The 25,733-nt window shown below is 40.6% G+C and overlaps 1 protein-coding gene across 9 annotated transcripts in view; it reads left to right on the top strand.

The window, feature by feature from the left end:
- DLGAP3 (DLG associated protein 3) overlaps window positions 1-25,733 on the top strand; it is a 292,505-nt gene that overhangs the window by 120,934 nt on the left and 145,838 nt on the right. For all 9 annotated transcript variants that reach the window (XM_072136868.1, XM_072136867.1, XM_072136866.1 and 6 more), the window contains one exon: window positions 20,692-21,744. In XM_072136868.1, the coding sequence (XP_071992969.1) occupies window positions 20,749-21,744 (996 nt within the window). In that variant the 5' untranslated portion in view covers window positions 20,692-20,748. The remainder of the gene's footprint in view (window positions 1-20,691; window positions 21,745-25,733) is intronic.

The raw sequence follows: 25,733 nt of genomic DNA on the forward strand, positions 1-25,733 counted from the left end.
TAGGAGTTATGTTCTTGTACATAGGGGGCAGTATTACAATATATTTTACTTAGGGGCAGTAGTATTATAGTAGTTACATTCTTGTTTATTGGAGAAGGTATTGTAGTACAAGGAGGCAGTATGAGTCTTTCTCTGCGGTGTACATGTTGATTTAGACCTTCTATTAACAGTTTGTATGGAGTTTAGTAACTCCACCCACATCACAAGGCCACACCTACTTGTTTGACTCCGCCCACAGAATGGGGCCACTTTTACAGTTTTTTCCAGGGCCACTTTAAATTCCCAGTCCGCCCCTGGGCACCAGTCAGAGAATTTATCTAGGGTTGTATGAACATTTTAACCCTTGAGATGCTGAGCCAAATGTAATACAGAGTGAAAGGAGCAGTGTAAAAACTGCATTGTTTTCTCAAATGTGCCATAGTAGGAAGGTATGTATTCAGCCCTGCTCATGACACTGTGGATAAACACCTCAAAAATCATTCTGTGGGTTATTACGGGTATGGCAATACCTGATGTGTGGCAATAGTCTCCAACTTGGGACATGGCAGGACCGATAAGGGACAAGAGCACCCCTCAAAGAATTTATTTAGGGTTGTATGAGCATTTTAACCCATAAGATCCTGGCTCAAATATAACACAAATTGAATGGTGTTAAGTAAAGTTTGCTTTGCAATTTCTCAAAATTTGTCATTGTAGTGTCAAAAGTATTCTGCCAAATTCATGCCACTTGAGACAAACTCCCCAAAATGTATCATGCAGGTTCTCTTGGGTATGTGGCAATAATCTACAAGATGGAGACACGGCAAGGCTTGGAAGAGAATGGCATTTGGAGTACCGGCATTTACATTTTTTTTGGCACCATAAAACGTTGTAGATGCCCTTAGGGATCAGTACAGTAGAAACCCCTGACAACTGATCCTATTTTACACCCCCTCCCTGAATTTATCTAGGGGTGTAGTGCACATTTTAACCGGATAGGTTGACCCCAAGGATGATGCATAATGGATAGTGCATAGTACAAATGATCCATTATGTCATCTTGTGCCCAGCTCCTGCCATGGGAGACAAATACCCCAAAAATCATGATGCGGGTTCTCCCGGGTATGGCAATACCCCATATGTGGCAATAATCTACAGGCTGGGCACACGGCAGAGCTCAGCAGGGAAGGTGCGGCATGCGGCATGATGTATAAGCTGTGTTAGCTGTGTGCATCAGGGTACACTTATATATCCAGGGACGTGTGGTAAATTCTGAAACACTTTTTCATGCATAACCCTGGTTTTGAGGCACATGTCAAATTAGTATATGGTTTGTTTTTTATGCCCCTTTTGGAGCACACCCTGCTCCTCTTGTGTGTCCTTCTCTTGCTGGCAGTTTGGGGAACTTCTCCTGGAAAGTGCTGCCCTAGTACAATACATAATGTGGCCTCGCTTCCAGACGTACCAGCACTCCCCCCTTCCTGGTCTCTAAAAATCAACTGCTTGACTACCACCTCTTGAAATTCCAGGAAAGTTCCCCTCTGGCCTGCACATGGATGTAGCACATTATCATTATATAGTGCCATCTGCATGATGTGCACGGCCAGCTTCTTGCATCACACCCTCGACTTCCACATGGCATAGTATAGTTGAAGTACCTGGTTCGAGAAGTCCACCCCTCCCATGTACCTATTGTAATTAGAGATGAGTGAGCATACTCGTCCGAGCTTGATGCTCGTTCGAGCATTAGCGTACTCGCAACTGCTCGAGAAAATGTCATCTTGCGGCATTTAGATTTTTGGCGGCCAGAAACAGAGCCAATCACAAGCCAGGAGACTCTGCAGTACACCCAGCATCCCGTGGTACACTTACATGTCGATAGCAGTGGTTGGCTGCCATGATCAGGTGACCCTGGAATATACTAGCCTCTGCCCGCGCTGCTCGGATCATTCTCTGTCTGGATGGCGTTAGGGATAGAGCTGCTGCTGGTCAGGGATAGCGTTAGGGTGTTCTAGTAGATTACTGTTAGGCTGGAGTGATTCTAAAAGAACCTTACTGTTAGGCAGGAGTGATTCTCCAAGAACCCAACAGCCCTTGTTAGGGCTACATTAGCGTTTTTCAAAAGTTAAAGTGACAGACTCAGTCACAGCAGAAAATCCTTTTGTGTGCTGTCAGTGTAGGTTAGAAACTAGCCATAGCAATCATCTTCTGTGGTTGCTGTCTGATTTCTTCTGCACATTTTGTTCTATTAAAAAAAAACACACACACAAAAACAAAACAAAACAAAAAAAAAATTACAGTTTATATTTCTGTTTTGTCTATAAAATAGACTTAAATTTTGAAAATGTTGAACCCGAAGGCTAGGGGTAGAGGACGAGGGCGTGGGCATCCAATTACTGCAGGGGTCGGGGTCCTGGGCGGGGTGAGACACCACCTGCTGATGAGGGAGCAGGGGAACTCTACATAGATACACTCCCTAGCTTCATGTCTCAAGTTACTGGGACTCGTGGTAGAGCACTGTGAGGTCATAAAAGACCCCTGGGGGACATTTTCACTTTTTTTTTACCTTTTCACTGTGCTGGTTAGTAGGAGGGCTAATCTTTTTTAGTTATTTCTTTTATTATAGTATTTATTGCCTTCCATAAGGCTTAGACTTTAGGGCATTTCCATAAAATGTGTAGTAGGTTTCCTACTCTGCCACAATCTCGCCAACACATTGATGATGTATTTGGGTAAATAAGGATAAGCCTGGCAGGGGTGAAGTACCATCTCAGGTGTATCTTTATTATAGCTTCTATATGTGAGGTGCAGCGAAGTGTTTGGTATGTTACATGAAACGCTGATTTCCATTTTGGTATTGGGAATTTCATTTGGAGGTCTCATCATTTTAAGATTTTTTTTGTTTTAGTGACCTAATCTGTTATAGAAAAAAGAGATTCATTTTTCCCCCTGGTGTTATTTATCTAGTAATTTTAGTAGATTGAGTAAAAAATTTTTCGTTTTTTTTTTAAGTTATATATGGCTTGCACCCTTACAATCTGTTGTATTTCACAGTTTTGGAAGATCTTTGGTGGAGAGTAAATATCTGGTGTCTAGTTGTCCATTTGGGTTCGGATATCGCTTATTACTTCCATTCCCTTTTGTCTCCATGCTTCTAGGTTCAGGTGTTAGTTTTGGTTTTCTAGGAAGCTTAGAATTAGGTCTATGAGGTTAAACTCCGTGTTTTTTTCGTTCCTGATCATATTTTCCCATATTGTGTCTGAGGTTTTTATTGATTGTAGTTTTTAGTATGGTGGGTTTTATACTTTGGTGATCATTCTATTTATCAGTGGTGTGTTGTTGTTGTAGTGTTTTTCTATTGTTAAGCATACTCTGTCAGTTGAATCCAGCCACCGGTGTGTCAGTTGGTCAAGAATTGCTGCTTTGTGGTTGTCTTTCAGGTCGGGTAGACCTAGCCCTCCTGTCCTTTTATGTTTTGTCATGATAAGATAGTGATACTCATTTTTTTCTGTTGCCAAATTAATTTTTGAAGGTTGGTGTTGTTTGCTTTGAAAAAGGTGTTTGGAATATTTACTGGAACCGTTCTGAACAAATATAAAAACTTTAGTAGTACCATCTTGAATGAGGCAATACGTCCAAACCATGTTAATTGATGTCTTGAATATTTGATGTATACTGCATTGATGCTGTTATAGGTGCAAAATTTGTTTGGTATAATTTCTTGGATGGGCAAGTTAGTTGGATGCCTAAGTATGTTATGTTTTGTGTCTTCCAGTCTAGTTTGTATTTCTGTCTTAGTGTGTCTTGTTCTGCATGTGGAATTTTAACTGGTAGTATTTGTGATTTGTTAGTGTTAATTTTGTAATGTGATATTTTTCCGTATGCTAAATGGATAAAACTATGTCATTAGCAAAAAGTGCTATCTTGTGTTTTGTGTTCCCTATCTTGATTCCTGTAATACTGGGGTTGTTCCTATTTATTTCCGCTGGTGGCTTTGTTGATAGTGTAAAAAATATGGGGGTTACGGGGCAGCCTTGTCTTGTTCCTTTTGTGAGTGTTCATTTTTGGGAGAGGGTGTTGTTTGTGTATATGTATTCTGCATTGTGGGAGTATAGTGCCTTAGTTGCAGATATTATTGGGCCCATTGTTCCACAATTTGTTAGGGTATCAAAAGCGTAGTTGATGTCTCGTGCGGTATACTGCACCAACACTGTGTTGCAATATATTGTCATGGACTATGCTACCCGATATCCTGAGGCCATCCCACTACGGCACACCTCGGCGAAACTAATTGCTAAAGAGTTGTTTGCCATGTTCTGCCGGGTGGGACTTCCCAAGGAGATCCTCACAGATCAGGGGACTCCTTTTATGTCAAAAGTCACCAAGGAGCTATGTCGGCTCTTTAATATTAAACAGTTACGCACCTCTGTGTACCATCCTCAGATGGATGTATTGGTAGAACGGTTTAACAAAACTTTAAAGAGTATGCTAAAAAAGGTGGTAAACAAGGATGGGAAGGACTGGGATGTACTGTTGCCATATTTAATGTTCGCCATCCGAGAGGTTCCACAAGCCTCTACTGGGTTCTCGCCGTTTGAGTTAGTGTATGGCAGACATCCCAGGGGTCTCCTGGACATAGCCAAAGAGACATGGGAACAAGAGCCCACCCCCCACAAAAGTGTAATAGACCATATCTCAGATATGCAGGACAGGGTGGCGGCCGTCATGCCCATTGTCAAGGAGCATATGGAGGAGGCACAAAGAACTCAAAGCCGGGTTTATAACAGGTCAGCAAAAGTGAGGACCTTTAATCCCGGTGATCGTGTGTTGGTACTAGTCCCCACTGTAGAAAGTAAGTTTCTCGCTAAATGGCAAGGACCGTATGAGGTTATAGAGAAAATAGGAGAGGTGAACTACAGGATACGTCAGCCCGGACGGAGAAAACCCGAGCAGACTTATCATGTAAATCTGTTAAAGGCCTGGAAAGACAGAGAGAGTCTGCATACAGAGATGGTTCTGGCTAGTCCACCTCCTGCGATACCCTCACAGGCTGCAGGTAAGCCTGTGCCGGAGGCAGAAGTGCGAATAGCCGATACCCTTACCAAAGAGCAACAGCGAGAGGCTAGAGAGTTTGTAGCAAGAAATACAGATATGTTCTCAGAGTTGCCAGGCTACACATCTGTAATTAAACATGATATTGTCACTGAGCCAGGGGTAAGGGTAAGATTAAGGCCGTACTGAGTCCCTGAAGCTCGTAGACAAGCCATATCAGAAGATGTTCAGAAGATGCTGAAGCTAGGGGTTATTGAGGAGTCCAAAAGTGAGTGGGCCAGTCCAATTGTTCTAATTCCCAAACCGGATGGGACGTTGCGATTTTGCAACGATTTTAGAAAATTGAATGAGGTGTCTAAGTTTGATGCCTACCCCATGCCCCGGGTGGACGAGCTTATTGAGAGACTAGGGGGTGCTCGGTACTTCACCACCCTGGATTTAACTAAAGGATATTGGCAGGTACCCCTGGCAGATAGGGCTAAAGAAAAGACCGCCTTTGTTACCCCTGAGGGCCTTTTTCACTATGTTGTGTTACCGTTTGGGCTTCATGGGGCCCCCGCTACCTTTCAACGGTTAATGGACATAGTGTTAAAGCCACATAGGAGATACACCTCCGCCGATCTAGATGACATTATCATCTACAGCCAAGACTGGGCGAGTCACTTGGCCAAGGTACAGGCCGTAGTAAACTCTCTAAGGGCAGCGGGCCTGACTGCAAACCCCAAGAAGTGTGTGCTGGGAATGGAGGAGACACACTATTTGGGGTATGTGATTGGTCGAGGTATAATTAAACCTCAGGTCAACAAGATTGACGCTATACAGGGTTGGCCTCAACCAGTGAGCACAAAACAAGTCAGGGCATTCCTGGGCATTGTCGGGTACTACAGACGGTTTATACCAAACTTTGCCACCGTGTCTGCTCCCCTGACAGACCTGCTGAAGGGTAAAAGGCCGGTCATGGTGCGATGGAATGAACAAGCAGAAGGTGCTTTTCAGGCCTTGAAGTCTGCGTTGTGTGGATCTCCCGTCCTCATTACCCCAAACTTCAAGAGAGAGTTTATTGTACAGACGGATGCGTCAGATGTAGGGCTGGGAGCTGTCCTGTCTCAGGAGGTGAATGGAGAAGAACATCCCATTACCTACCTGAGCAGGAAGCTCACGCCAGCAGAGAAAAATTACAGTATCGTAGAGAAGGAATGTCTGGCGATAAAATGGGCATTAGAGTCCCTACGGTACTACTTGCTGGGACGACAGTTCCGTCTCATAACTGACCACTCTCCTCTCACGTGGATGAGTAGAACTAAGGAGAAGAATGCCAGGGTCCCTAGGTGGTTCTTGTCCCTCCAAAATTTCAGCTTTACGGTGGAGCACAAAGCCGGGAAACTACAGGGCAATGCGGATGCCTTGTCCCGAACGCATTGCTTAATGTCAGGAGTTTGCCACGGTGGTTCTGAACTGAGGGGGAGGGTATGTAAGAAAGTGAGAGGTGTCATTTGGGAAAACCGCTATCTGTCCTACAGGCAGATGAAGGGTGTGTGGTAAAAGCCCAGGGTAAGCAGGAATAGTCTGTTTTGTCTGTGTTGGCCTCGCTAACACAGACACATTTGTAATGTCCGTACTGGGCTTGCTTATTATGGAGTAAGGGTAGGCTGGTAGTGGGACTCCTACTCCACCCGGGCTTCGGTCCTGGGTTTGTGAATTGCCCACAGGTGCGGGTCACAGGCCTCGTTAGGGCCTGATTTAGTCTGCAGGCCAGAAGCAGTAGGAGAGGCCCTACCTGGAGAGCTGAAAGCGAGATTGCATTCTCACAGCAAAGGTAACTGAGGGTCTCCTGTCTTCCTGCTGGCCAAGAGCAGGTGCCAGGCAGCCTGGTACCCAGATAGCTAGGGTCCGTCAAATGTATTAGACAGCGCCTAGCCGGGCAGGAATTACTTTTGTAATTTTTTTTTGCATGTGCCTAAGCCAAGGCTGAAGTTGTGTTCTGTTTTGCAAGTGTGAATAAACACTTAAATTGGACTTTAAACCTGCGTGTGTCACTGCTTCCTGCACTGCTACCAGTCAACTACCAGAGCAATTCCCCACAAGCCGTATATGGAATATTCAACCTGTGAGCCTTCTCCATACAGCATTAATTTCTTCAGGACGTACATGTGCAGTCACCAATAGGTTAATGACTGCAGAGTAGCATACAACCACTGCATGGTCCCACATGAAGGAAATTAATTTGAAATAATATAAAGGGCCAAGGATTTCTGGATAAAGTAAGCCAATTAATGGGTAAAGTTAGACTAGACAATACAGTAATTGTGTACAGTTAGACAAGTCAGTGATGTGATAGTGTAAAGTTAGATAAGAAACTAAAGTAATGGTGTAAAACTAGACTAAACAATAAAGGAATGTTGTAAAGCTAGTCTGTACACTAAAGTAATTGTTAGGGATCACACGGGCGCACGCTATGGGTATGATTGGAACTGTTGCCGTCGCTGGTATCAGCGGTGTGCCTCTCCACCGCTATTAACTAAAAGAAGGAGCAATAATAAGGTATACCTGCGCTGGCTGGAAAGAGTGAGTGTATGTGTGTTATAAAAAGAAGAATTGTGCAAGGGGGAAAGGACTGGACTTCTTAACACTGCGATTATCTCTAAAAAAGACCAATTGTCATGTTTTGGTGAAACCCGCTAGAAGTGGTGCTACAGGTTAGTGTTCCACCAAAACATGACAATTGGTCTTTTTTAGAGATAATCGCAGTGTTAAGAAGTCCAGTCCTTTCCCCCTTGCACAATTCTTCTTTTTATAACACACATACACTCACTCTTTCCAGCCAGCGCAGGTATACCTTATTATTGCTCCTGGGTGTAATTGTTGTCAAACTCAAGGGTCACATCCGCCTTATGCTTGTCTTCACTGCACAAGAAATGTACACCCATCCCTTCTACCATCAATTCTCCTTTTCTCCAATGCCTTACATCTAAATAATCTTCTCTACTATGGTATTTACATGGTGACTGGACCTATCTAACGTATCGGACAGTGTGTTGGGTGGACCTATCTGACATATAGGAAGGACAGTCTGTCATCTTTATGTGAGGAGCTCTAGTGAAGATCTAACCATGGCTATTGTAGTGCTGCATCAGGACCTTGAGGTGGAGGGCTACCTTCAGCCTGCAGGCCATGTGTTTCATGTGTGATACTTTATTTCCTAATTCCCTGAATATTTAAAATGAGAAAAACTTAAAATTCAACCAAACCAACTGCAAGGATTTACAATCTGTTAGTTTCAAGCTTCATGGCTTGGTAGATGTTATAACTAGAGTTGAGAGGACCCATTGTTTGGGTTTGGCATTCTGACAAATTGCCGGATTGGCAGCTGGACACCCCCCCGGACAATCATAGCCCTGCTGTGCTAGATTGGCTGTTTCCAAACCCAAAGCCAACCATCAGGTCCCCTCATCTTTAACTATTACTGTAAGATTATGGCGCAATAACAAACATCATGGCATTCCTCTGGCTCCACGCACAGCACATTATGAGCCTTCTATATATAGTTACCCATATAGCAGTCAAATTGAGTGAAAGTATTATTAGTATTATTAAAATCATTAAACAATTTTGGGAATTTGTGCACTGTTAAGAAATTGGATCAGACATCACATACGTAAAAATGTAAAAAAATCTTGGTACAGAATTAAAGGATAGGTCATTCTTTCCTATTCCAACTCATCTTGAGAAGCTCATAAAATTTTCATATATCACATGAGCTGAAATATTTCATTGTGATGATTAAGCCTGTGGAGTGTTTGTATATATACAATAAGCGATATAAATGCCTTAGAGAAATCTTTTCCTAACCTTGGATGTACAGCTGTTATTGCAAAGCCAACAACTATCACTGGAATTTCTATTCCTTGAAAACATATGTAAAACAGATTAGTTCAATTGGCATCTTACAGGCAGGATGCACCATTCCAAATCCAGTGATGCACATTTGTGGATCATTCCTATCATTACAAGCAGGATAACAGAGTGTAACAGTGCAGATTAGTCTGGAATAAAGGCTACCTGCAGTGCTTATATTGCCTCCATAATGGGATGACTACAGCATATGCCAGTCCTATTAAGAGGGTGACATCCACATATTTAGGAGCTAGATTTAGTAAATGTACTTAAGTGCCATTTACCAAATGCTGCATGATGCTGCAACTTTGAGAAATCTTTAAGTAACTTTTGATCTTTAAGCATAAAGGCCATACTTATTTGACTACAGACAATCAAAATGTACAGAAATGTTCATTGGGTAAAATTCTACACAGAATAATTATCAGGAAGAAAGTAACTGCATCTGAAATATTCATCAGATGGAAAATGTTTTATAAGCAACCAATCTTTTACTATTCCACACTGTTATCTTGTGTCTCCCACGTCTATACCACTAGCTGGAAGAAAAATTATTTTGACATGTGGTCTAAATGATCAAAGGTGTAATGAAGTATTGAATGCAAGTTGCTTAATTATCTATTCAAAGGCAGATAGCCATTTCAACATATACAAAAGAAGATACTCAAAAAGAGGACAGCGCCTTGGGTGATTTTGCCGGGCAGAGAGGAATAAACACAACCCCAAACTGGATTCTCCTATTGAGCTTTATGCATCAAAACCCATTGTGGTAACACCAATGAATATACACAGTGTATATAGCCTTTTGTGGGTGGATACAAAAGATGGGAACCGCACTTCTGATCAGGATAGACATTGATGTTACTATCTGGTATATACTTTTGCTGTATGTGAGAAACATTATAACCCAAAATGCGTAATTAAGCACTATTATTTTATTGTTTATCTATCTTTTTATTATTATTTTATATATTATTTTATTGGGAGGATATATATATATATATATATATATATATATATATATATATATATATATATATATACCAGGCAGCAGGTGGTGAAAAACACTTATTTCAAGAAAAAATCATGGTATAATTGGCAACTATGGCCATAAGAAATCCATTGGTATAAATGGGAAAAGCCCAATAGTGTGTATGAGTATAAGTTACATAAGAATACCAGAAGAAGTTCCTATCAAAGAAGGAAATAATCAAGTAAAGATGGCTTACCCATGTGGACAACACCGCTGCACTGGGATGACAACCGCCCCATAATTCTTCCACATTCGAGTTGATATATCATAGGTCACACATGACAACAGCAGTGCCTACAGCCGATTCAGGCCTTCAACTCAATTAATGCGGCCCTTTACTGCCCTGCATGAAATATCATTAACATACTGACAAATATTGTGTATTAAATCATTGAGAAGCCCCAGTCTGTATAACAACAACAGAAGCAAATCCTTAGGCTGAGAAAGTATAAGAATTAGTGATTAGATGAGTGAGCTAAAGCAAAGCTACAAATTTACATACATAAAACCAAATTATCAACACAGAACGCAAATCCGACAGGGATTCCGCACTGCTTTTCAATAATCGAACCCACTCCATAAATTTTATCTCAATCCAAAGAAAGCACAAGAGTGAACAATGGTTCTTACAAATCGAATCCTACAAAGAGGTTCCTTAAAATATTCCATTCTTTATTGAGAATTAATATTTAAAATAGACAAACAATTTACAACATTTGTGAATATCTACAAATTATTAGTTTGGATCGTTCTTGAAGGTCCAAAAAAGGCCATCGCTACAATACCAATGTTTGTAATTACATGAGACACATGTTGTGTATACACTGCGATAACTGCCAGTATTATGTCAAGTGCAAAAAAATGAGAATGTAAATTATCGCTCAACCCAGAATGAGAAAGTGCCCATGCAAGGAAAAAAAGGGGAGTCTATATATACAGATGGGTACAATAAAGGTGCCAAGTTGCAAAAATTATATGTCAAGAAGAGATCAGAAGTAAATTCGCTTACCCATGGTATATGTGGTATGTAGAATGGAAAACCCCGACGCGCGTTTCGCGTGCCACCGCTTCCTCAGGCCCCCTGAGGGGGGCCTCGACTTACAGACAACCCCTAGTTACAAACGGACCTCTGGATATTGGTAATTTATTGTACTTTAGCCCCAGGCTACAATGATCAGCTGTAGGAGTTATCAAAGGTCTGCAATTAAGTTTTATTGTTAATCCTGGTTCTCAGGTTCTGTAGGTCTCTGTGACAATTGTATTTTTAAAAATGTTGAGTTGTCAACATTTGAGTTGTACGTAACCCGGGGACTGCCTGTAATAAAGAAAAAAAAATAAGAGACTGAATGAAGTTTAAATCTTTTAAACATTAGGAGCTTTATATCATAAACAGGCACCTGATTGGTTAATAAGTAAATATGTTCTACCCTGTAATACACATTGATTAATTATGTAATTGGAATTTTGTAATATTTGTCCACCAAATAAGTGACCAATCAGTGTGATATAGCTTCTTTGAAGAGGCATCAATTCTTGGAAGTAGCTTGGATGGCTGGAAGAATTTCCACTTTTTAAAGGGGATATAATCTGTTATATGACAATTGCACTCAGTACACCAGAAAATATGATAATATCACCTTTTGCATCAATTAATGGTATATTCTTGGAAAATTTTAATAAACTTGGTCCACTCAAAGATACATAAAAGTGATTAGGTGGTGGTGGTGGTGGGGGGGGAGGCAGAATCATGGCGAATCCTTGATCCCTATTTCCTGCCTGTAGGTTTCTTTTCCAGGTTCTAACAGTGGTTGTGATTGTGTAGATCTTTGTAGACATTGAACCTGACATAGAAAGTTTCTCACTTAATTTCTCTTTTTAAACTCTCTGTATTTTTTTACACCTTAGAATAAAGAAAATTAAAATGTGCAACTAATGCTACATTAGAACAGTCAAAATTTACATTACCTCTGAAACCACAGTAATATTACTAGAGACAACACAATAACATTTACCTCTTTAACACATTTTTTATTATATGACATTTTTCTAAATGTTAAATGCATCTTTAACATAATTTACATGAATAATCGTTCAATTTTCTGATCCTTTGAACACTGACACAGTATTAAAAATCCAGTTGGCTTTGTAGCTAAAGAAATCCTCTGAATGCTGTTCTGCAAGGAATAATTATACTATATGTATACTCATTTATCTGTTTTAAGAGCTTTGCACTATCCTCTTTTCAAGACGTGCCTTTTGGTTTCAGTCATCTGCAGACATTAATCACCTTCCATTATAAATGTAAAACCTCAGCAGAAATGGATCATTATGTTGATCAGTCATTGTATAACTAGAAAATGTCTGAATTACAGACATGGGTATAAGGTATTTGTCTAGTAGTATAGTAAAAGCTGCAGTTATAATTATTAATTATAGTTATAAAGTTATAGTTAAAGATCATCATGGCAAATCATATATGTATATGTACAACTCTGTTTTCTTCTTAACCCCTTCATGCTCTGTGACGGATATATCCACCACAGAGCTATGAAGGGTGTATGAAAAGGGCACACGGGCTGAGCCCCCTTCATACAGAGATGGGCTTTACTGCATATCGCAGCAAAGACCCATCACTAACACCCAAACAAGCATCGACCGCGGGTGTTAACCTCTTCTTTGCTGCTGGCAAAGTCGCCGGCGGCACTGAAAGTATAGCGGCACTGAAAGCATGGTGGCACATTGACCCGAGGCTGAATGGCTTCTGTCTATTTGTTACAATGAGCCAGTGGCTAATTGTAACATATAGGGGGTCATTTACTAAGGGCCCGATTCGCGTTTTCCTGACGTGCGTTTTGTAAAATTTTTAAATAAGCCCTCACACAGCTCTGTACACGGAAAAATTAAAAAGTTATGGATTTTTGAAGGTGGAGAGCAAGAAATGAGCGAAAAAACCCTGCTTCCTTAAGGGGTTAAAAAATGAAAATAGGTAATAAAAAAAAATAAAAGTAAACTATAGAACTTAATTATTCAAAGGTCATACTTCATTTGTTACTCTTGCGTAATACATTTGTTGAAATCAATGTGAAACATACAAATGCTTGCAGTGATTTCATTTAAAGGGGTTTTCCCATGAAAGAAAGTTCTCAAATTTTAAATTTTAAAACCCTTTACTTTACAATTTTACTGAGTTTTATTGCTGTTTTAACTCCTATAATCAGTGCAAAATTCCAGAGTGTGGGAGGGGACTCTCTAAGCAGACACTTTATGATCCCTGTAGTGCTGCAAGATGCTGTGAGCTGACAAAGTGCTTAGATCATTAAGGTCCAGGTTTAGCTACACTTTATTTAGCTTCTGAACATTCTACTAGTATCTGACACATAGAAAAGAGAGATGAGACAGATGAGAGATAATGAGATCCATATGAAGGATATAATGCAGGATTACAGCTGTGCTACATCTGAACTATAACAAACAATCTGCTCTTCAATAAACATCCCTCTCCTGCTATAAAGATTTTATCTGTCTATAGCGTGTATATTTGGTCTCCTCACGTTGCTGCTTGCCTGCAGGAAATGCTCATGTGAGCCTCTGTGTCTGTGTGAGTTCATTTTGGAATGCAGGGAGAGAGAAACTGCAGGGAGCAGACAGGAAATATTTATGAGAAGAATCTGCCCTGCACAACCCTAGTCATAAGAAGATTGAGGGTCGGATCTGGGGCAACTAAAATTGTGTACACCAACACTGATACTGTAATAATGTGTTATCTTGTTATCCTCAATATATTTAAGAATCTTGTATTTATGGGAATACCCTTTCAAGCACCATTTAGTAGCGTGATGCACAGAGGAGCAGAGCTGGCACTGCCACTGGCTCTATGAACTCTGCGTCTACTGTGGTCTAATGAGACTCAGTACAGCTCTGATCAGCGACACCAGTGACAGGTGGTGGTTTTCCTCTGTAACTGAGGCTCTTATAGATGCCCCAGTTTCAGGGAATAACTTGCAAAAGTGAAAGAATAAAGTAAAATTATGACCTCATAAAATATATGACCTCATAGGGGACATATAAAGTAAAAACACATACACAAAAAAAATATTATGAAATATTCATAAAATTACAATGCCATTTCCCCACATAATAACCCCCCCCCCCCCCCCACGGCTACACTACTACTACACTAAACGTTTTTTAACGTTTTAACTAGCTCGCCACTATAAATTTTAAGGTAGCCCACAAAAAAAAAATTATGGCCCTTAAACCGCCACTTACAAATATTCACTAAAAATGCCTGGTCACTAAAGCCTTTTCAGGCCACTTCACTAAGCAGTTAAATTGAAGTTTAACCCCTTATCACCGGCATCAGTTTTCAGCTCAATGACCAGACTCGATTTTTCAAATCTGACATGTCGATAATTGGTGACAACTTTGGAACGCTTGAACATATCCAGGTGATTTTGAGAATGTTTTCTCGTGACATTGTACTTCATGTTAGTTGTATAATTTAAGTGATAAGTTTTGCATTTAGTTCTGAAAAAAAGTGAAAATTTGGCAAAAGTTTGTAAAAATTCTTCATTTTCCAAGTTTGAAATGTTCTGCTTTCCACTACCCAAAAAGCTTGATAATTAACATTTACAGAATGTCTGCTTTATGTTGAGATGATATTTTATGCATCCTCTCACTTTTCTAGTATGTTATGAGGTGCAGAACTTCAGGTGCGATTTTTCTCATTTTCATGAAAATTGCCAAAACTCACATTTTGAGGGACAACTCAGCTTTCAAGTGACTTTGAAAGGCCTAAATAATAGTAAAACCCCATAAATTACCCCACTATAGAAAGTTTACCCCTCAACGTATGTAAAACAACTTCTATTGAGTCTATGAACCCTTTAAGTTTTTTACATGGGTTAAAACAATATGGACATGCGATTTAGAAACTTTAGAATTTTTTTGGAAAATACATTAATTTAGGCCAAAACTGACAGTTTCATAATAAATTAAATGATGAAATGCTCTGCAACGTTTGATGCCCAATTTCTCCTGAGTGTAGCGATACCCCATATGTGATGGTAAACTGCTGCATGGGCGCACAGCCGAGCATAGGATCAAAGCACCGCTATTCACAGCAGATTTGTATTGTCACATTGTACAAGCTATAAAATTAAATTTTTTTGTTAATGTGAACATATGAGGCTTATTATGTACGGGATGAGATACAATTTATAGATAATTCATTTTGGGAGTCTAAAGCTTATTCATTAGATTTTATTAACTATTTCAAGGGGGACACAAACAAAATTATCAATTTTTATTTAGGATTTTTAGCACTTTTTTTCCCCCCGCTCACCGTAATGTAAAAGTAGTATTTTATCTTTATTCTCTGGTTCACTACGATTATGGTGATACCTCATTTATATAGTTTTTCTTATCTTTGCTCAATTTTACTGAGCAAAACCAATACTGGAGAAAAATTTTTACTATCGACAACTTTTCAGGGCCATAACTGTATTTTTCCATTGTCAGCTCTAGTTGAGGGCTTATTTTCTGCGAAAAGAGTTGTTCTTTTTAGTCGTATCATATTAGGGAACGTAGCTTTTTTTGATCACTTTTTAGAACATTTTTTGTAATGGTGTTTGATGAAAGATTGTATATTACAGGAAGTTTTTCGTGTTTTTTTTTTTACGTTGTTCCCTGAGCAGGTTCATTATTGATTTAGATTTATTGTACAGATTAATACAGACGCGGTGATACCAAATATGTAAATTTTTTTGTGTTTTATATACTTTATTTGCATTATATGTGTAACAGAGGAGATTATAGGACTTTTATTTTATTTCTTTATTTAATTATTATTATAAGATGATTTAATCTTTTTTTTTTTTTTTTTACTTTTTTTTACATTTTTCATCCTTTGGCTTGAACAAGCGATCATCCGATCACTTGTTCAAGCCTTTACACTGCAATACACTTGTAAGTAACTGAGCATGCTGAGCATGCCAGGAAGGCAGAACCCGGCGAGAAGAGGACCCGGGAGCCTCGAGGCACTCGTCGGACCCGGGGCAGTGGCAGGAGGGACCGGATCCCCCGATAAGCACACTGGGGGGGGGGGGTCCGACACGCTTGACCGGCGGTCATTAACCCCTTAACGCTCTGCGCCGTAGCTCTACGGCGCAGAGGTATAAGGGATGTATGAAGAGGGCTCACGGGCTGAGTCCTCTTCATACAGAGGTGGGGGTTTTTGCATTTTGCACAAAACCCCCACCGCTAATAACCGCGGTCGGTGCTTGCACCGATCGCGGCTATTAACCCTCTAAACGCCGCCCGCGAAGTCGTGAGCGGCGTTTAAAAGACGGCGGCGCGCGGGCGCCGCCATCTTTTTTTCGATCGCCACGCCCCCGAACGTCATCGGGGGGCCAAAGTATGAAAAAGTTATTAGCGTCAGAAGATGGCAAAAATTTTTTTTTCTTTTTTGTACACATTCGTTTAATTTTTGAAAATGTATTAAAACACAATAAAACCTATATAAATTTGGTATCACCACGATCGCACCGAACCAAAGAATAAAGTAGGCGTGTTATTTGGAGCGAAGAGTGAAAGTCGTAAAAACTGAGCCCACAAGAACGTGACGCACGTGCGGTTTTTTTTCAATTTTTCCACATTTGGAATTTTTTTTCAGCTTCGCAGTACACGGCATGTTAAAATAAATAACATTACGGGAAAGTAAAATTTGTTACGCACAAAATAAGCCCTCACACAGGTCTGTACACGTAAAAATGAAAAAGTTATGGATTTTTGAAGTTGGAGAGCGAGAAATTAGCCGAAAAACCCTCCGTCCTTAAGGGGTTAAGGGGTTATTATCAAGAAGGATTGAGCTTATAAACAAAAGGACATCATACAAAACGATCACAAAATAAACAGATATATACATACAATACAATTAAGAGGGATAAGAAATAGAACTTAATACATTGGGGCTCATTTACTTACCCGTCCACTGAAGTTCACAGAAAATGCATTGTCCGACTCCAATGTGTTGCATGATATTCTGCATGTGTCTCTTCTCCGTTAAGGTCCGAAGGAGTTCACCTTCTTTTAAGTGGTGCATGTAAGTGCATTGGATTGCAACACAATTTGAAAGTTAAATCCTGTGCTCAGTCTGAATCAGTCGGCATGCTCCCCAATTTGTGTTGCATAGTAGCCAGCGTAGCTGCACCAAAAAACGATTGGGTGCACCAAAATCCCATTAGAATTATTTAATTTCTCTCTTGCTGGGGTGCGATTCATTGACACATTAACAGCAGAGACTTTTATGGAGTTATTGGGGAAAAGTGGGTGGTCAAAATTTGAATTATGCTACATATTTCTTTGATGTGTAAAGTTAGACGGGGGGTTCTAGATGTGGCCTCCGTTATGTAGGACATCACCTTTTACTGACCTCAGAAATGGAAATTTCTAACTTGACAGCCATTTCAGAAGCGGGGTTACGCTAAGTTTACATTTCATCTATTAGATATGTTCAGTGAACATGCCATTGAAGATCCCAGTGTACAAGTTAATATAACACAAAACAAAGGTGAATCCAGCATGCTGAAATTCAGTTTCATGGTTAAAACTTGCCTTTTATTTTCATGTCTTCATAAAATCCCATTCACTGTATCAATCAGCAATGCAGACCAACATGTTTCAAACGTTCACACACTTAGTCATGACTCTTACTCAGGACTATGAGTGAGAGCGTTGTTTGAACACTTGAAACACGTTGGTTTATACTTTTGCTGATCAATACAGCATGTTGGGATGTTATGAAGGCATGAAAATAAAAAGAAAGTTTTAACCTTGAAACTAGATTTTTGTGTGCTTGATCCAACTATGTTTTGTATTGTATATGGTATGACAGTCTATGTGCTAGATCTGTGCAACAGAGAATCCATCTGCTTGAAAAAATATTTATTTATTATTATTACAAGCTAATACACCTGTCCATAGACCTCTAGTGTCATATTTAGGCTAAGACATTTCTTTTAGTCTCCACCTAAATCAATACACAGAAATAAATCTCCTGCTCACTGGTGTAAAAAATGGATACATTTAGTGGAGGCTATAATAGAATATGGGAGAACTATTTGGCATCCATATCCATCATGCAAATGACTGTTCAAAGAAACTACATTAGAACACAAGGAGCATTTTAACTGCTTAACAACACAGGTGACCACAGCAGCAAATGAATCTTTCACAAGAAATAGCTTCAATTATCAAGTGAATATAACCTACAAGAATTTTATGTTTTATTTTTCTTACTGTGAAGAGCATAAAAAACGATCAAAACCAAAACAATCAACTGCATAAACTTTTTAATTAAAACACAAATGTCGGAATAGAACTTTTATTCCATCCCACCCCTACCCCCAAAAGTGTTAATAAATTTTATTAATTATATTATTTTTATCCTAACAATTAAGCCATAATGAAAATACAATTATTGCTGGAAAAGGCCCTATCAGATTAAAAATAAAAAAGTAGTTACCGTATATACTCGAGAATAAGCCGACCCGAGTATAAGCAGAGACCCCTAATTTTACCATCAAAAACTGGGAAAACCTATTGACTCGAGTATAAGCCGAGGTAGGGAAATGCATTGGTCACAGACACCCCCCCCCCAGTATGTAGCCAGCCTGCCCCCAGTAGTATACAGCACAGCCCCCAGTATTATACAGCACAGCCCAGCCTGCCCCCAGTAGTATACAGCTTGCCCACAGTAGTATACAGCCTGCCCAGCGTTAAATAAAAAAAAAAAACTTATATACTCACCCTCCAGTGGCCCCAACGTGCAGCGCTGCTCCGATGTCCGTGTGGGTTCTCTTCTTGCTTCCGCGCCCGTCTTCTTGCTTCTCTAACTTCGTGCTGGGCGCTGCCATTGTTCTCCCCCGGACGGCGCCTAGTATGACGTGCCGCTGCTGACGTCATACTAGGCGCCGCCTGGAAGAAAAACATGGCGGCGCCCGGAACGACTTTAGAGAAGCAAGAAGACGGCGCGGAAGCCAGAAGAGGACCCGCGCGGACATCGGGGGAGCAGCACTACACGTCGGGGCCACCAGAGGGTGAGTATATAAGTTTATTATTTTTTAAATATTTTTTAAGTATATATATTAAGTATTGACTCGTGTAAAAGCCGAGGGGACGTTTTTCAGCACATTTTTTGTGCTGAAAAACTCAGCTTATACACGAGTATATACGGTATGTGGAAGCTGAGCATGATAAAAATGAAAAAAGCCTTAACAGGCCTTGATTTTGAAACTAAGTCATATACAAGGATCCTACATTAAGCAGTGGCTGTACAAACAAAATAGCTGAATAAAAAGGATCAAGGTTGCAGTACGACAATCAAAGTCCAGACCTCCTCCGAACTGTGCATAAATGAACCCACCACAAACCCTAATTAACTAAAGCTAAACTAATCTTGTAAAGGAAAGCACAAAATCTTCTATTAGGTGGGGGGGGGGGGGGGGAGAGGTCCAGTGAAAATGAAATAATGAACTAAAAGACAGAACTGTTGTCAATGGGAAGGGAAGGGTGGATGTTCAGAGGTTAACATCCACCCTTCCCTTCCTCCCAACTTGGGGAATACTAAGAACTAGATTGAGAAGATAGAGAAGGTTAAAGTAAAAAAAAACTGTTTACAAGTGGCAGCTTGTCCTAAAAAATATTCTTTGATAATACATATATATGGTTGATCTGCTTAACGTTGAATAACAGTATTAAAGGGGTATTCCTACGAAGTCAAGTTTCTTATAAGTACGCAGGATAACAAAATAACACATTCTCTAATTCACTGTTATTAACACAAATGCAGCATTTCACAGATATAATTACAACGTGTCTCTATCAGTCCTGCTGTACACAATTTCACGACCCACTAACTACTGACTTAGGGTCGGCAGCCATCTTGGATGAGATCGTGCAGATAAGATTTCTGCCTGTCTCTGCTGTGTGGCTGTAGCCACACCCCCTTCACGGAGCTCAGAGACTCTCACTGATCACATCCTGTCAGCACATGGTGAGCAGAGAAACTGCAAACAACAATCTACAAGGAGATAAGTGACCCGGGGATGAGGAATGTAGGCACATAGCTGTGACATGTAGCAGAGCCCAGAGTGTAACAGTGTAATGGTCTATCAGAATCTGTGTAATCTATCTTATCTCTCTTTATATGTGTCAGTGTGTTAGTTCAATGTCAGAAGCCAGATGAAAGGTCATATACACTTGTACCCTGATAATCTAACCACATTATCACCCCACAGAACTAGATGGATACTGCAGTAATGTGTCTGCTTAGAGAGGCTCCACCCACACCCTGGGATTTTGCACTGAGCAGCCTAGGGGATGATAGGAGCTAAAACAGCAAAAAAACTGAGTAAACTTGTAAAGTAAGGGGTTGAAATGATCTTTATTGTGTCAACATCACTAGGTGATTGAAATGTGAGAATTTTCTTTCGTGGGAAAACCCATTTAAGAATAAAGTTATTTGAAGAAGTTTTCATCTTAGCTTCTCATAGTTTAACCATAGTTTAACCAAGAATGGTTACAATGATTATGCCTCAGTTAAACGCACCTGTCCAGTGCTCTGAAGAGGGGTTGTTCAAAGCGTATAACATTTCTCTTTTTATTACAGTAAATTAGTTCATTTGTATGCAGCCGTTTAATAACATTAATAATCTGATGTGTCCCATTTATAGGTAATCCCAGAAAGATGGGAGGGGCAAGAAAGATGCCGCTAATTCAGTATTAACAGGATGAAAGGTTACCATGGAGAAGGCAGCCAATTACAGCCTCCATGTCATTGCATCCCAGAAACACGAGAGAGAGCATTGGATTACCCTCCTCACGGCCCAGACTTTCGAAAGTCTTATCCCCGTAGCGCCTCTGAGTCTTGTTCCCTTGATCTGCACTATTGCCCTTCTAGAAGTGCTGGAGTAACACCAGATTGCCCTGGTGGCCCTGTAAGCATGCCTGAGCCAAGGTCCTCCAGTGGTGGTACTTACCCCAGAATGCACCACAACCCTCAGCAGTTCGACTGTGATGAATGTATGGCTGCCATTGCTCACACCTCCAGCAAGATTAATCGCTTGCCACCTACTTTGTTGGATCAATTTGAAAAACAGCTACCCCTGCACCATGATGGCTTCCATACCTTGCAGTACCAACGCACCAGCACCACAGAGCAGCGTAGTGAGAGTCCAAGTCGCATTCGCCACCTTGTACATTCAGTCCAAAAGTTGTTTGCCAAATCACACTCCCTGGAGACGCCTTCTAAGAGAGAATACAATGGCACCAGGTATGAAGGACGTGGAGGAGAAGGCTACCAGCACTCACAGCCTCGACACAGTAAAAGAAGTAAAAGTAAAGATCGTAAGACTGAACCTAAGCACCGATCAAAGATGGCAGGGTGGTGGAGCTCTGATGACAACCTTGACAGCGACAGCAGTTTCCTGGTGTCAGCTCGTCATGCCATGGAGCATGGAGCTCCCTTTGGAGTGGACACTCCTGAAAGTGCCTTCAGAGACTTAACCTTGAAGAGTCTAAAAGGTGGAGGTGGAGAGGGCAAATGTCTGGCCTGTGCTGGAATGTCTATGTCCCTTGATGGGCAAACACTTAAGAGGAGCACGTGGCATACAATGACCGTCAGTCAGGCACGAGAAGCCTATCCCAGCTCAGGCAGCCATCACCAGGACAAGATGCTTATGCTTCAAGAGGCCAAGGGAAAAGAGCGAGGCTACCACTATTTACAGGTAGGCATAGATTAAAATATTGTGTTTTTATACCACACACAATGGTATTAACTACTTTTTTTATCTGTTACAGTAGTTTGTAGGCCACAGAATGCAATGGTAATGCAACATAATTTTATATTGAGGTTCATGACTACAGATTTTTTCTTCCTTTGTAAACAATATTTAACAAAAAAAAATAATCTGCTTAACATTTAACTTCTAACTGTCATGATTACATTTTGAAAATCCACATTGTTATGTAAGACCCTCACTTCCTCTTTATCATAATTACAATGTGTTGCATGAACACTCGTATGTACCAGTTACTGCATTAATAGTCTAGTCTTTGAGCAATCTCACTCTTCAGCATTCAAAATAGTACAAATTGAGTTAAAGGGTTTTCCCATGAAAAAAAGTTAGGCCCTATCCACAGGATATCACCTAACTTGTTGATCAGTGGGGTCTCGCTCAGTCAGATTAATGAAGCAGATGGTTGTGCATGACCATTCTGCTCCATAAATCTCCCTCAGCAATTTCTGTCAGCTCCATAGAGATTAAAGGAGCAGAACGGTCATGCGTGGTCGCCTGCTCCATTAATCTGACGGAGCGACGAGGGGTTCAGCGGAGGTACATGAGTCACCATCGGTCCACTCGTTTTCGTGATCTGTGAAACCCTACATTATGTTTGATTTTGATGGTAGATTTCTTTTTGAATGACTCAAACAGTTTATGAGAATATTTAAAATATTAAGTAAATATGATACAGGTTCTGTTTCTAGTTCCATTAGGTTGTTTCTAGTTCCATTAGGTTGTTAACTAGTTTTACAGCTGGGTTACTTAAAAAATAAATCACATTCTTGGATCAATGTCATTAGCTTCTGCAGTAATTTGTGTACCTTGGTATTTATTGAAGTGTTAGGTGGTACTATCCATCACAAAGCTGAATTTTGCCATATAATGCTTTCTACAATTCAAGACCATTCTGACATTGTGTTATTAGCCAGCCCTGTGTGTAGATGACATAATGCTTGCTGATTAAGGAAAATTAGCAAATGACAGTAAAATCCCAAAATGGTATGCTGGAGATAACAACAGAATAATAACTTCATATATATACACTACAGTCCTATTATATATTGGATAAAAAACTAATGAAAAAAATTCAGTATATTTTATATTCATACCAAAAAGCAATATGTAGCCTATAAGTTAGTGAGTTATTTTCTGTGCAGGATTATTGTCCAAAAATAATAGGTTCTGACCCTAGAGCCATGCTTGCAGAGGAGGCAGGCCTATTTAGTTATGTATGTGTTGAATTTGTTGGTATACTTATGAAACTAAAGGATATCAATTATTACAATATTTAAAATGCATTTTATTTCAACATCTTATTTTAAGGAGTGTTTCCACAAAGACAAAATTCTTAAATATACTCAGGATGGCAAAATAACACATTTAATTCAATTTTATTTACAAAAATATAGCATTTCACAGATGTAATTATACCCTGTCACTATCAGTACTGCTGTTATATGTTTTGGTTGGTAATGGATACCACCATAAACTCAATCCTATGGTCGAGCTGATCATCATGTTTACTTAAATTCCCATCACATAAAAGCAGATTTCTTGTAGAAGCCACTTCCTGTCCAGCAGCGTATAGAGGAGACAAGCTCTACAGACAAGCCAAGACAAGTGTCTTTATCCATGGTGGGAAGTGGCATAGCAGTACTGAGTGTGTACTGAGATAGCAGAGCAGAGTTTATTATTAGGGATCTTATATCCATCTCATGACTCTGGTCTGTCTCACCTGTCAGATATTAGTAGAATCTTCAGAAGCTAAATGAAAGAGTAGCTTAACCCTGTGCCCTAATAATCTAAGCACATTGTCAGCACACAGCATCTCATACAGGAGCCTTGCACAGAGGATTCCAGAAGTGTCTGCTTAGCTAGTGCACACCCATAGAACTGAGTCTTACCTTGAGCTGCTGTTTTTCGTAGCAGCAAATAAAACAGAGTTAAATTGCATTGTAAAGTAAGAGAAGTTTATTTCATAGGCAAACCCATTTAAATCAATCTGCATGTAGCAACCAGTCACTGTACCTGGCCCCAGTTATAGTAGTCACAAGTAACAGCACCTGTCCAAAGTTACAGTAACTATTCCCAGCAACCACCGGTCACAGTTCCTGCCCTTAGTTAGAGTAGCCACCAGTCACACTGCTTGCCCGCAGCTACCATAGCCACAAGTCACAGCACCTGCCCCATGGTACAGTAACCAGTCTGATTAGCCACCAGTCACAGCACCTATCCTTAGTTACAGTAGCCACCAGTGCCTGCCCCCATTTACAGTAACCACCAGTCACAGTGCCTGCCCCCAGCCACTGTAGTCATTAGCCTGTGCCCCAAACAGTGTTCATTCCTTTAGGTAGTTACACATAGGCAGCTTTGACCACTCCACTGCCTGGGACTTGTGGAGGAGACTACATGTCAGGCCTTCTGGAAGCTGCTTCCTTTCCTTAGCTCTTTTTCTAGTAGAGAGGGTGGGCTCAGCTAGCAAAGGAGGCAGAGGGAGGTGACCAGGCAAAGAGTGTGCCAGGGAAGGGGGAAGAGGTAAGCAGCTGGGTCCTCTGCACACAGAGGCAGCTGCAGGACTGGGAGCTGAGCCTCTGCAGTGCTTCTCCCCACCTCGGCGAGCTGGATATGATTTTATCAACCGATTTGCCAGAGCCTGGGAGACCTGCCTGGATTTCACCCCTGTAATACCTTAACACATTAAACACATGGTATTAGCTACCAGTTGTATATATGTGTTCATCATACAAGATAAAGACAATACCATTACACAGTGACCCACATGATAATTTTAAATCCACAAATGCCATGGTCCCAGTGCTTGAACAAACACCGCAGTCTTAGAAGGAAAGTGTTACTGGAAACCTCTGGTAACGCTATCTAACACTGCGGCGGGGTAAAGTGTAATCGTCGGACCGCTCGCAAAGCGGTCCAATGTATTCATGAGGGGACGGGTTGGGGCGTAGTTAGGGGCGGTGACTGCTGCATGACATGTGGCAGTCACCGCCGGCCTATGGAGCGAGTGGGGCAGACCGAGGAAGAGGCAGTGCCTCGGACCGCCCCCTCATGAATACATCTGTACCCCGACGCAGTGTTAGATGGAGGGTTCCGATGACGCTATCCTTCTAACACTGTGGCGTTTGTTCAAGCACTTGGAGCTGCTTACTTTAGAAATTATGGGTGACAGGTCCTCTTTAACTATAATAACCTTTATATAATACTATAATAAAAGTGTATTGTTAATAATTGTATGCTACTTTACAGAGACCAATAAATTCAGACCTATTTGGTGTCACATCCATAGAGTAACAGCCATCGATACCTGCATAGGGCAACATTGCAGGTATCATTTTTGTATCTCACACAACAGTAACAACTATAGATCTCCCATAACATTGGCCAAATTTCAAGATAAGCAGGTAATGACATTTATCAAAAGTGGTGCAAAATGTGCAGTTTGCCTCAATAATGGGCAGAGTGCACTAAATTATTGAATACTGGCACACCTTCTTCATGAATCTGGCACACCTTGCACTGCTCAGGAAGTGTGCACCACAAAATTTTTGGTGCACCTTTAATATAGAGCGCGACACACACTTCTGTCAAGACGCAGTAATAAATGGGGCTCACAGTCCGACTCTACAGCTGAATACCTCTTTAGGTGCAGAATTTTGTGGGCCATTATATCTTGTAAGTGCAAACAAGTCAAATATCCTGCATATCTAAATGTCAACACAATGGACATTGACCTACTATACAGTAGTACCAAGCATCAAAGCTGTAACATAACAAATGTTCATATTTACAATCTATATTATATTATTTGCAGTTTGGTTTGTGACCTCACAAGTCACATTTCTCTACTGTAGGAAGATCCACAGTTCTCTGTGCATTAATATGCGAGCTGAAAAACACTGTTTGATGCTAAGCAAGGC

Source organism: Engystomops pustulosus, chromosome 2, assembly GCF_040894005.1.
Source record: "Engystomops pustulosus chromosome 2, aEngPut4.maternal, whole genome shotgun sequence".
Lineage (NCBI taxonomy): Eukaryota > Metazoa > Chordata > Amphibia > Anura > Leptodactylidae > Engystomops > Engystomops pustulosus.